The following is a 12,965-nucleotide window of genomic DNA, read 5'->3' on the forward strand; positions in this document are numbered from 1 at the left end:
AGGGAAACCAGAGAGGAACGCTAATCCTGATTTTAGTTTTATTATTTCGCATATGCTTAAATACAATAGATATAAGTAAGCAATTAATAAATACATAAATAAATAAATAAATAAATAAATCTAAGCAACCTTAGGTCAAGCATTTAACATATACAGGCTATTTCAACAAATAAAGATATGCTTATTCATCAAACAACAGGAAATAAACATAATAGACCCAATGTAACTACTTAAAATAAAATATGCAATAGAAATACTTACAGAAGGTACATAAAATAAGAGCTTATCTTACTGTAAATGGGTAGGACTTGCGTAACGACTGAGAAACCACAAGGCAGAACAGTCAAGTTCCAAATATGGGCTACTCTATTCACACAATCACACAGTTCAGTTGTATTTTTAGAAGCTTTAAGCAAGCATGGATATTGGTTAAAGTCAACCATGTCTTAAACTAAAATTTCTAATAAGCATGCAATCTCAAACAGCTAATTCTGTTATATGGTACCCAAGGAAGCGAACATTGAGTCTAGATTTGTCAAAGCAAATGGTGATATTCAATTCCTTATTTTCCAGTTTTTAGGTCAAAAAGCACCTTGCTTAATCTGTACACGGTTTCCACCTCAAAGCCACGTAAGCTCTCAAAGCTCTGGCGACAGCCTCTGCATGAAGAAAACGTCACTTTGATTTTCTATACATGCTTAGAGAGATTAGAAGCATGCCTGGATTAATTTGATCATGGTGGAATGATAAAGGAACACAAACAGAGCAATGAAGTGGAAGGAAGACAATATTTTTGTCTGAGCCAGGGAGCAGCAAGACGCATACACACACGGTCATTTTTAGATGCTGTACTTTTTTTTGTTCTTTTTTTTTTGTGTCATTTGCGAAAGTTGCATACAGCATGTCGTGGAGGTTAATTGTTTGTCATTATCCACCAGGATGCTGAAAGAGAGAAAGAGAGAGAGAGAGAGACTTTGTGTTACTTTTAGCACATCCAATGTGTCATTTTCATCAAATTTAACAAAGCCTGTGTGGCCTATGTGTACGCCATGCTGAAAAAATAGACACTAATTAAACCCTGTTCAGTTCAAGCAATTATCAGTTGACATAACAGTTTTTCGTCTGCTCGGGTCAAACATAAAGTCAACGCATGAATATACAGAAGATGCACAAGTCTGCACCATAGTTGTTTACATTGTTTTCTTAACTAAATGTTATAACATTATAAATGTTACTGAAGATGTCAACTAGCTTCAGCTTATAACATATACAGTAGTGCTGTGCAAAAGTCTCTCGTCTGTTCCAACCACACAGCATTCAGCATCAGCAATATAATAATCATCGGCCTGATCATCATCTGCACCTGTTTCTCACTGGTACATTTTTTTTAAGCTTGAATAATTCATAGATCACTGTGTGGCTTAACAAACAAAAGACTTTCCTTTGAAACTGGTTAAAAAACTGAAAATTAGAGCCAAAAAATGTCCTTCATTAAGCTGGGAGAACTATTCTTCAGCAGTATATTAAAAATACAAGAAAGTCTGGCAAAATATGCAGCAATGACGGGTGGTTCAAGACTTTTGCACTGTACTTTATGTCATTTTGAACTATGTTAATAGGGTTGACATTATAGCTTTTTCTTTCTTGATATTACTTCCCCGCTACATAATGTTCTGTTGGCTCAAGTCAACCGAATCTCAAAAAGCAAAGAGAAAGTCTCTTCGACCACACGAAGCCGGTCTAACCCCCACTGAAGCAGTAACAAAACATATCTGGTATTCCTCTAAATGTGAGCGCAGGTTAATGGCTTGCCATCACTGACAGGCCTAACAAGCACATCCCCATAAACAGCAAACCACTCTCAAGATCAAACCTTTTCCAACCCACACACAATCACGTACCAGGCATGAGCATGGTGGAGACGAGTTCAGGATCCTCCAGCATATCTATGATACAGCGCTGAAAAGTTTTACTCGCCTCAGACTGCAGATAGCTAAGGAGAAAGAGAGCAAGAAACAGACCTACCAAATCATAGTCTAAAAATATGACTTGCTTCAAATATAATCCTAAGGATTCAGAGTCAGTAAGAAAACAGTTGTATGTTTGTAGAGGATGAAGCAGCATTTTCAAGAAGATCTGCCATCTGCTCATCAGCTAAGAGTGCCTTTTAAATAAAGAGGAACACAGCTGATAGACATTGACCTCATTTCTTATAAAATGAGTACACACATGCGTTTGGCATCACACACACACACACACACACATCACACACACACACACTCTCTCCTACCTACCTCATCCAGGATAAACGATCTTGCCAGAACTCATATATTATATAGCAGCTCTTCTCAGGCAACTTCTGAATGGACACACTAGGAAAAAAAAAAAACAAGATGTGGAAAGGCTGAGAAGTTTCTAATTAATATGTAGTGCAGGGATCTTCAACTCCACTCCTGGAGGGCCAGTGTCCAACACAGACTGGTTAATTCTTTTGCTCAAACACAGCTGATTTAATTAATCTGTGTGTGGGTGTACAAACTGTCCTGGACAATGGTCCTCAAGAACTGGCGTTAAAGATCCCAGATTTAGTGGTTGCATATGCCTGATGGGGATTTGCTTCTTTCAATCATTCCATTCAGTAAATGCTTCATGCTGGTCAGGGTCACAGTGAACGCTGGAAGAACATTGTGTGAATAAGAATGCATCCAGTCCACCAGAGTGCAATATGCTCATGCATATTCACATACTCATTCATACCTAACGGCAATTTAGCCTGGACAATGCTGCTGTCAAGGTGTTTTTCTGAGATTCTGAACCAATCCTGACATATAGCCTATCGAGCCAACAGTATGTGGACAACTAATCACCATATTCCCAACGTGCTTGGTAAACATCCTGTTCATGATTATCTTCCCCCTCCATTTGCTGCTGTAACTGCCTTCACAGGTCTGGGAATATTTTGGATTGGGGTTTTGTGCTCATTCAGCCATAAGAGCATCAGTGGAATCAGGTATTGATTGATGTTGGGCAAGGGATCTTTGTGTGCAGTCAACATTTCGGTTCATCTCAAAGGTCTTCAGTGGGGTTGAGGTTATGGCTCTGTGCGGCGCACTCAAGTTCTTTCACTCAATGCCACTCCATATTTGGCAAACCACTGGCCACTGTAGTGAAGGGACATATAAAAGCTTTATAAAATGATGTGCTTTGATTTTCTGGCAACCTTTTGGGGAAAGTGCACACATCGGTCCAAAACCCTTTTGGCCATAAAGTGTATGTCTTGAATAATCTTGGTTTATTACAATGAATCTTTAAGAACTTGTGTTATTTAGATTTAAGACTAGAATTACGGGAAACCTTTATGACAATATGCAACATACAGTAGATGTATAAAATTATATTTACAAATTCAATAAAAAAAAATCTAATATTCTACTCAAATGTAACTCTTCTCTAACAAAAACAGGATTCATTCATTCATTTTTAAGAACCATTTTATTATATTTAGGGTGGATCTGGAATCTGTCTCAGAAACACTGGCTGCAAGGCTCCCTACTGGGAATGCCAATTATCAGGACAGCGCACCATGAGCATGCACAGACACAATCTTTCAGCCAAGAGGGCAATTTAGCACAGACAATTTGCCTATGTGAATGTTCGGGGAGGTGGCATGAAACTAGGCAGGATTTAACTGGGGACTCTGATGCTGTGAGGTGGCTACACTACCCACTTTACCACCATGTTGCCAGAGAATTCATGTAATTAGTAGTAAATGAAATAACAAGGCTTTACAAATATGAATTGTAGGGGAGCTAATTATGAAAAACATTCAGAACTGTACCACGAAAAACATTTGGAATTTTTATTTCTATGTGTAAAAATATTGTATTCAAAGCAAAAAAACTAACAAACTGCATCCTCATGTACATAGGCTCAAAATATCAGGTTCAAAATATCATGCAGGCGTGTTATTCATTTGAGACCGAACATAATTTTCACATGTGGACATGTAAATTCTCACTGTAAGTTGTCACTTTGGTTGGTGGTGGAGTCAGCATAGCTTTTCAGGGCATTTTGAAACTCCTCAAGATTGTCCTCCGTCACGGCCATCTGCCTTTGCACCAGCAAAATGTTCTAGATGGAAGAGAGGGAGCAGGGACGAGAAAGAGCATGTAACATACAGTGAGAAACGGGAAGCTAGATATAGAACTGAGTGTGAGGGAGAAAAAGAGAGAGAGAGAGAGGAAATATATGGGTTCAGTGCACAGGGGAAAAAAGGATAAGGATAAAGTTAATATGAGAGGCAGAGAGGAAATACTAAGAAATATGATCTAAAGCTTAAAAACAAAGTCAGACTTAAAGTCTATTGATCTGCTAGCCCTGAAGTCTCAAATTACATCTCTCCTCAGCATAGAAAGTGGCCCTTGCCAGCATCTCAGAGCTGTTAGTGCTATTTGGTGATGCTCGATGGTGCAGGGAGCTCTGCTGCAGATGCAAACACTCACTGATTTGTATGTGCTGGCCAGTGGGTCCTCTTTCAGTGGTTCCAGCTTTGGACTCTGAAATAAGAAGGGATGTTTAGAAAATAACAAAGATAATACAAATTTTGCAACGGACCGCTACAAACTCTTAGTGTGAAACTGTTTTACTGCTTGTCTTGTGACCGGGTGTCTTGTGTGGAAATGTAAGCTATACTATTTAAATAAATTAATCTATAGGTGTAGAAGACAAACTAACAGATATACAGTACTTAGGATAAATGGATGGAAACAGGTGGGCAGGATTGAATAATTGGATCATAGATAGATCGATCGATAGATAGATAGATAGATAGATAGATAGATAGATAGATAGATAGATAGATAGAATTAAAATGGATGGATAGATAAATGGAAACAGGATTAGACAGGTGTGTAGAATTGAATGGATGGAAAAAAAAGTTTGGTGAACGAACAGATGGGTGGATTGATGGGATTGGATGGATTTACATTTAAGGTCTCCGAAGGGACTGAGGGCAGTGGATGCGTGAATTGAATTGGACAGATGGTGGATGAATGGATAGGATTAGATAGATGGATTTATGATGTTTTTTTGGACTGGATAAGGCCTAAATAAATAGATACATGGGAATGGGTGTGTGGGTGGGTGTGGTTAAACAGTTGAGGTTAGGTGACCAGAACAAACTTAAATGTCTTATGGAGAGACATAATTTAATGCATGTATAGTTTGATAGAAAAATAAATCTTTTCACGGTAGCTAAACAACTGGCCGAATTAAACTCTGATGGAATAATATATACTGTACATAATGAAGGTATGTAAAGAGAAAGGCACCTGAGCAGACATATAAAGAAATGATTAAATAGAAGTGTGTGGTCATGAGTGATTACCTGGCACTCCAGTTTGTCAATAAGTTGTTGCAATCTGTTGATCTGAGAGGACCAGTGGTCATCTGTATCCACAGTAACACCTGAGGCATAGCAAAAGAGTCTGTCAAAAACCTGGCAAGCCATTGTGCTTATTCAGTGAAAGGGCTCAAGGCCTGTCAGTGGGAGGCACAGTGACAACTCTTCAGTCTGTGTGTTAACAACATACCAGCCAGTCAGACATGTTTTCAGCTTAGCCTTGTTAACCAGCCTGCACATTCTTTTATTAGTTACTTAAAATCAAAAGTCCAGTCACGATGACTGTTTCTGATTTGCAGAAAATGTTGATAATCATTAAAACATCATTCTGCAAGTCGCAATCTGACTGCATTACAGTGTGAAGAACACTAAGTGACCTTTTTCCAGAACACTAGTCAAATATAACCTTCTATTAGAAAATCACAAATAAAGTCACACTGTAAGTGCATGAAATTCCACTCTCCTTTCAGGAATTCTATTCAGCAACTGCATTTATGGTATAATTACACAAATACACAACAATAGGTGGTATTATGTTTTAATTAGTAACCTTTTTTAGCACCATTTTTGTTTTTCAAAATACTTTGTTAGTTTACAATTTATATCATTGAAAATCATGAAAAAACAATGTTGAACCAGGAAAAGATAGAGAACAAACATTATTACAGGAACCCATTCGACGTGCAGTTACTGTACATGCATGAGTCTAAGGGGCCGCTCTGTGTGTGTGTTCACAATGAACTGGAATTCATAGTTATGAAAGTTTGCTAAAGTGTATAAAAAGTGAAAATTGTTACTTTTCTTCTCTATATGAAGACCTTTGAGACACTGTGTATTTTCAATGTATAAACATCATTGGTGTGTATATACACTACCAGTCAAGGGTTTGGTTACCAGTCAGGTCCCAATTCCATGCTCTTTCCTGATCTTTATTTTATTCTACAAAGTAAAACAAGGCTAAAGAAATCCAAAACATGCAATAATCTCCTTTAAATAATAATGATATTGATATTGAGATGCATCTACTACTTGTACTCTGTAAAGTCTTTATACAGTAAGGGCTTTAATTTGAGGTGCTGTTAATTGGTGATTTTTGAGGCTGGTATTGGTAACTCTAAATGAGCTTTTCTGCAGCAGAGATAAGTTTTGGTCTTGCTTTCCTGGGAAGGTCTTCATTAGAGCCAGTTTCGTCATGGTGCTTGACAAATGCACTTAACAATACTGTTCCAGTACTGTTCCAATATTCCAGTATTATTCAAAAACGTAAAAAATAAATCAAAACTTCTGTCCAAACTGTTGACTGGTATGGATTGTAAACTGTGTATATATGAATGATCAATGTTATGCCATTTTAGAGCTAGCTATAAGTGCCCAATTCTGACCATGAGATATTAAGGACAAGGTCGACCAATCTCATCATATCAAACCCAGACAAGTGCTATAACATAAAGGCTAGAACTGCTTTGACAGTAATTGCAGCACCATGGAGAAGAACTGTTGGCAGGAATGACATTCAGGGTAAGGTCCAGATGAAGTGTGTGTGTGTGTGTGTGTGTGTGTGTGTCACCTGTGGTAAGAATGCCAGAATATGGGTCTGTAGGAGAGAGGCACATATTTTTCTGCACTCTGCGACCACACCTCCTGTTATTCTTCTGTAAGGAGAGATGCTCTGGTACCTTCACTTCAACCCTGAATAGAAAGAGAGATGAAAAAAAGAGAGTCGGGGGAGGAAAACAGTTAAGGAACAAAATTGATTTTCACTGTTCTTAAAAGAATTTTTTTATGGCCATTACCATCATGCTCAGTTGCTCTGGCAACACTCTAGAAAAAAATATTCATGCCAAAAGCCAACCCAGCCATGAATTCCATGTTGACAAAAATAATTTAAAAAATATATGAAAAAAATATATAAAGCATAGATAATAAAAAGGACATTAGGCTTGTCATGGTTATGGAATATGTTTTGGCTTTTAATTTATTGTGATGTAACATTTCAGCTTATTAAATGCTACTGCTAAATATGTATCAGTAGCGTAATTATGTACATACATTCAGGCTCATAAGTTTTTGGACTAACGGTTTTTCGAATACTGCCTCTGTGCAGCAACACAATGGATTTTTAATAAGGCAACCAACATGGGATCGACATAGAATACAACACTTGTCTGATAAGCTGTTTGATTGCCACTTGTGCCCTGTTTCTTAGTTTTTCATGGCAATATGTGGAAAGAATATATATATAAAAGGCCTCATTAGGCTAAAAAAGGAAAAAACCCATTCAGATCTAAAACATCTAGCCAAACCAAGAACAGCCGGAAGAAAGTAGTTTTTTTATAGTTAACGTCTACAATAAAAAAGCACTTTTATGAATATAAATACAAAGTAGTAACTTTAAGATCGAACCACTCAAGAACAAAAAAGGCTAGATTAGGCTAGACTTTATAAAAAAAAAAACCTGCCCATTCTGGAACACGATACTTTTGACAGATGAAACAAAATGATCTTTTACCAAAATTATTGAAGAAATAGAATATGGAGAAGGAAAGGAAGGGTGCATGTTCCAAAGCATACCACATCATTATTAAACATGGTGAAGGCGGTGTTATGGCATGGACATTTGGCTGCCAATGAAACTGCATCTGCTGTTTAATGATGTGACTGTAGATTTAACTAACAGGAGGAATTTTTAAGTATATAGGGCAATACTTTCTACTCTGACTTGGCAAAAATGCTGTACGAAAAGATTCATAAAAATAAGTAACTAATTGTGGTTGCAAAAAAAGGCCTGGCAAAGCAATTCAAGGAAGCTAACTCTCTATTTGGTAAAGCATTTGGGTTCCAGGCTTCAGACAGTCATTAACTACAAAGTCTTTGTATCCAAGAATTAAGATTAATCCTTATAATTATAATTATATTTGTTTGTTCTTTTCATACTTTAAGCCGCCTGCTTATACAAATTGGCCAATTTTAAACAGCATATTTTGTAAAACCCCTTGAATAAAATAAGAAAGTCTATACTTCACTTCAACAACATTGCTTAATTTGCTTAATTGATTGCTTAATTTCAAATTCATTGTGTTTGTGTACTAGGGACAGGATTTATCATGAATCACCTGATCCAATATCACGATACCTAGCTGTCTATTCGATTTGTATTGCAACTTTGTAAAATCATGATGTTATAAATATTAATAAAAAAAAAGAAATTCTTTTATTTTCAGATTTCGTTAAAACTTTGGAGCAAACAGCAAATAATTTGCTCATACCACAAAAGATGCTGTGCTGCCTGCCAATGCGTGAATAGATTATAGATTAACTGCAACATTTTACCATATCAAATGCAAACAGGTATAAAAATTAAATTTGAAAACAAATTTGAAAAAATGATTGAGTCAGTAGTGCACGGAGACAAAAGAATATATTGCATTGTTTTTTCCTCTTATTTCTATTGTGTACTGAGGCAAATATCAAAAATATTACAATGTCTAATACTTATGAACCTGAATGTAAAATGCCATTTATTACATTTATTTTGTTTCACTGCTCCCACAACTAAAATGCATAGGCATGTCATACAGTCAACGCAAATTAATGATATAAATTGTGCATTGATTTTAATTTAGTATATAAACTTCGGTTTGAAGATTATGGTTAGAAAGCAGTCATGGCACTTGTTTGTTTGTCTGCGTGTCTCACGGTGCAGGGCTGCTCTGTTCCTCTACGGCCTCCATGGCACACTGCAGAGACATCTGAAGAGAGAGCAGCTGGCTGGACGTCTCCCTCAACATAAAGCGTGTCACAAACTGCCCCAACACGGAAGAGCCCTGATACTCCTGCAGAGAGAAAGAGATGGAAACATGTTGAGTAAAAAACAATCTGTATCACTGTCCAGTTGTTTACAGACTGCATCCAGTACAATGATGATGTGACTCAACTACGGTACCAAGGGAACCGAACCAGGGACATTTGTCTCGTTTACAGTCCTTTGGGGTTTCAGGAAACAAACCAGCTGAAAGTGATGTGCTGAGTGCTGGCTGCATTCTCCTCAGTGGGTCGAACAGCAATGACCGGTTTTCAGTTTGAAAAAGAATTCTGGTTTTCTGATATATAAAATGTATAATATCTCGATTTTTAGGTGATCACATTGCTCAAGTGTAAAATTATGAAGAATTTCTAGAGCTAGAACTAGAAAACACCTTGTTTTTTATATAGATCCTGAAATGTAAAATATCTTTAACAGTATACAAGTGAAGACAATAGAAAGTGATGATTTATAGTTTTGCTAGCCGTGTAGCCTTATGTTTGTTTGTTTGTCCCATAGGCGGCATTGTGCTGTATAGCACTGTGGCCTTACAACCTCCATGGCCGAGGGTTCAATTCACATTCATTTAAACCTATAGTGGGTGTGTGAGTGTGTGTGTTTGTATGCCCTGTGATGGAAGCTTGTATTGGATGAGTGGAACAGAAAAAGAGTGAAAATGTTTTTCCCGTACTGTTTCCACATTGGGCAATGAGTTCCGTTGTTTCTATAGCAGTGATGTTTTTTACTGCTTTTACTGCTTTTTTATCCAGGCTTTTGAGACCTGCAGCATATGGCTTAAGGGCTCAATAGTGGCAACCCGGAGATGACGGAGCTAAAACCCTTAACAATATGATCAGTAACACAGAGCCTCATCCACCTTAGCGATGACTGACCCAGGGGCGTAGCAGTCAGTACTTGGCTTATAATTAAACTGCTTTTTAGTATTCCTACTAACCAGGGACTATTAATACAATGAATCTATTTGATAATTTGGAATAATCTCCAATGACATAGAAGACTTTATTTTTAATCATTTTTTTTATTTCATTATCTCATTTTCAGCCTTCTTCAAATAGCCTTCAGTACCTTGTGCAGCTTCCTCATCAGCTGTTACCACACCAGTGCTGCCAAGTATATTATTGTGTAATTGTTCTGGCCAACAGCAGTGTAGTGTGAAAAACCGTATATCTAGGTCAATCCGCTGAAAATAAACTGATTAATGTATCTGTGTTAGTGTTTTTGTGGCTTATTAGTCATGGACGTGAGATATGACTTTTGTGACTAATAAGCCACAAAAACACTAATAAATATTTTTTCTCATTCTTATGTTTTTTATTATGGCTTATTAGTCACCACAACAATAGACACCACATATGCCTTTGGTGCTTGTTGTCTAGAAGGCAGTAATGTGCTGTTTGCTACCTGTTTTCTTCCTACCCCATTGGAGATATTTATAAGTAGTATTTTTTTTTATACCACAAAACAAAAAACAGTTTTATATGATAAGCAGTAATATGAGACCAGATAAATTTTGAGTTGAGAGTGAGGGTTTGGGATAAATGGAAGGATGGAGAGATAGATAGACAAATTGTCCAAATAGAAATGCAGGCCAGTAGATGTGAAGAATACTTGACACAAAAACAGAATCAATTTCCGTTCAGTTTTTACACAAGCATATTGCATGTGTGTTCTACTTTTAGAATCAATATAAATGGTGATAAAAAAAAGTAACTCAGTGTCAGAACCAATGAAAAGTGCAATGTGTAAACCTGTAAACATTGTAAACATTTGAATCTGTCTTGGTAAAGAGGTACATTTTGGGTGATGCCACAAGGTTAAACCAAACGTCTCATGAGTTATTTAAAAATAATCAGGAAATCTTTTTCCTTACTAGACAAAACTGTTCAATAATCGACGGAACGCCTGAGGCTAGAAATTATACATAAATAATTGCCTTCCCTTCCTGTGAAAAATCTTGCTGCGAACTCTTAAGTCATTTAGACTTTCAACATCAATCAGCTGCAAAAAAAACTAATATGACAAATAGAGCGGAACAGGTTTTTGATTATAGTGCAGTCCGAGCACTTTATGTCAGATCACAGCATTTAAACTGACATTTCATCTGCTCCTGTATGTGGATTTGTTACAAAGCGTAAAAATGAGTATAAAATATTTGCACACACATGAATAAATGAATAAAATATTATATGAAAAACAACACTTTTCTCCAGCTCCAGTCCTAATATATTTTCATTTATTCATCCTTGCTTTCTCATTAGTTTCACATTAAACATTTCTGTGTGTGTGTGTGTGGGGGGGGTCTTTTAAAAAAGTAGAATTGTTTTAAAAGAACAAGAAAAGTGTTTAGTTGATTCAGATATGACGCACAACATCTTATCTTCGGCTTCAAATATTAACCACATTTCCATTTGTAACACTTTGGTAAATAATTTATCATAGGAATATTTCTTTTTTTTTTGGTATAGAACAAAGGCAAGAGTATGAAAAATGCATGACTGTACACTACATACACAACATCTCACAAGAACCATGTGTAGTTGTGCCATTAAAGTCCTTCAACTCTTTACACATGGCAGGACATTGTCTATCACGCTGGGCCACGTCCCCATTTCGTCCCTAACAAATTGGGTGAATGTAGTAAAAACTTGTACAACTGCTGTGCTTCTTTGAAAATGTTAAAAAAAAGCCTGGTGAGGACGTGGACGAAGCAAGACACAGTACATATTTAATCAGGAAATAGTAATGATGGCATTGGCCAGTTAACAGTTTAACTGACACCTCATAGGGACTTGTGTGATAATGACACACTGTAAGCATGGCGCAGATTGAATGGTGTTCTGACTTGTCATTAGGATGTCACTGCGTTGTTGCCACATCAATGGACTTTTCATAACGACCTCTTAAGGCTTTGCTATGACCATGGCAGGTGTATGCCACATTATAAAAGATCAGATTATTAGGTCATATTACTTTCTTCTGGTACTCATGTTTATGGCATGTATGCAAAAGGTAATCATAATGTCGTGTTCAGATAATTTAATATAAATACTGCTCTATTCCTCCCACCATCACTTTGTAATAAAAAAAAGTATTTATACTAGCATATAAAGCGCCTGATATGAGCATAGAGCAAACTGGTTGGGCATAATTTGGTTTCATCTGAATGGAAGTGATGAGCGCATGATCATATGTATGACAGGAATTTAGTGACAAGAAGATAAACATGTTGAGAGCCTGACAATTAGTATGAACTTAATAAATGTGCATTTTCCCATCTTTGATATTTTCGGGATGCAAGGGGACCATCACGGTCTTTGTCGGAATGTGACGGCTTCCATATTCAGATAATCAACTCTTGCCATTTAATGTGTCAATGTTTTTACTCGGGTTTTGCTAATTGTATCATTCTGATAAAAGCTGGAAGACATTCTCGATTAAACAGAAGAGATCTCCCTTTGGTTCCAGTAAGTACTGCACCTGTATTGAGACATCAATCATGGTCTAATATCAGGTGTCATAAAAGATGGATGATGTGGGAAATGTCCGGGAAATCATAAAATGTAGTTTAGGTTGAAGTGGTAATACAAATACAGGAATATGGATGGATGCCAACTTGAACTAATCTTACTGTCTTAGTGGATATTATTATTACCAAAGAGTTCATGTCAGCAATAATACACAACAAAAAATGTTCACAATTAAACAGTATATTCACGTTATATTAAATATATACACGTTATA

At 36.7% G+C, this 12,965-nt stretch overlaps 1 protein-coding gene across 1 annotated transcript in view; it reads right to left on the reverse strand.

Annotated features, from left to right (window-relative positions):
- Positions 1 to 231: 231 nt before the first annotated feature.
- necab3 (N-terminal EF-hand calcium binding protein 3) overlaps positions 232 to 12,965 on the reverse strand; it is a 46,162-nt gene continuing 33,428 nt past the window's right edge. The window contains exons 6-13 of the mRNA XM_053499662.1: positions 9,098 to 9,234; positions 6,969 to 7,090; positions 5,387 to 5,466; positions 4,503 to 4,556; positions 4,019 to 4,131; positions 2,295 to 2,372; positions 1,902 to 1,993; positions 232 to 942 (exon numbers count right to left, since the gene is read on the reverse strand). Of these exons, the coding sequence (XP_053355637.1) occupies positions 914 to 942; positions 1,902 to 1,993; positions 2,295 to 2,372; positions 4,019 to 4,131; positions 4,503 to 4,556; positions 5,387 to 5,466; positions 6,969 to 7,090; positions 9,098 to 9,234 (705 nt within the window). The 3' untranslated portion in view covers positions 232 to 913. The remainder of the gene's footprint in view (positions 943 to 1,901; positions 1,994 to 2,294; positions 2,373 to 4,018; positions 4,132 to 4,502; positions 4,557 to 5,386; positions 5,467 to 6,968; positions 7,091 to 9,097; positions 9,235 to 12,965) is intronic.

Source organism: Clarias gariepinus, chromosome 6 (genome assembly GCF_024256425.1).
Source record: "Clarias gariepinus isolate MV-2021 ecotype Netherlands chromosome 6, CGAR_prim_01v2, whole genome shotgun sequence".
Lineage (NCBI taxonomy): Eukaryota > Metazoa > Chordata > Actinopteri > Siluriformes > Clariidae > Clarias > Clarias gariepinus.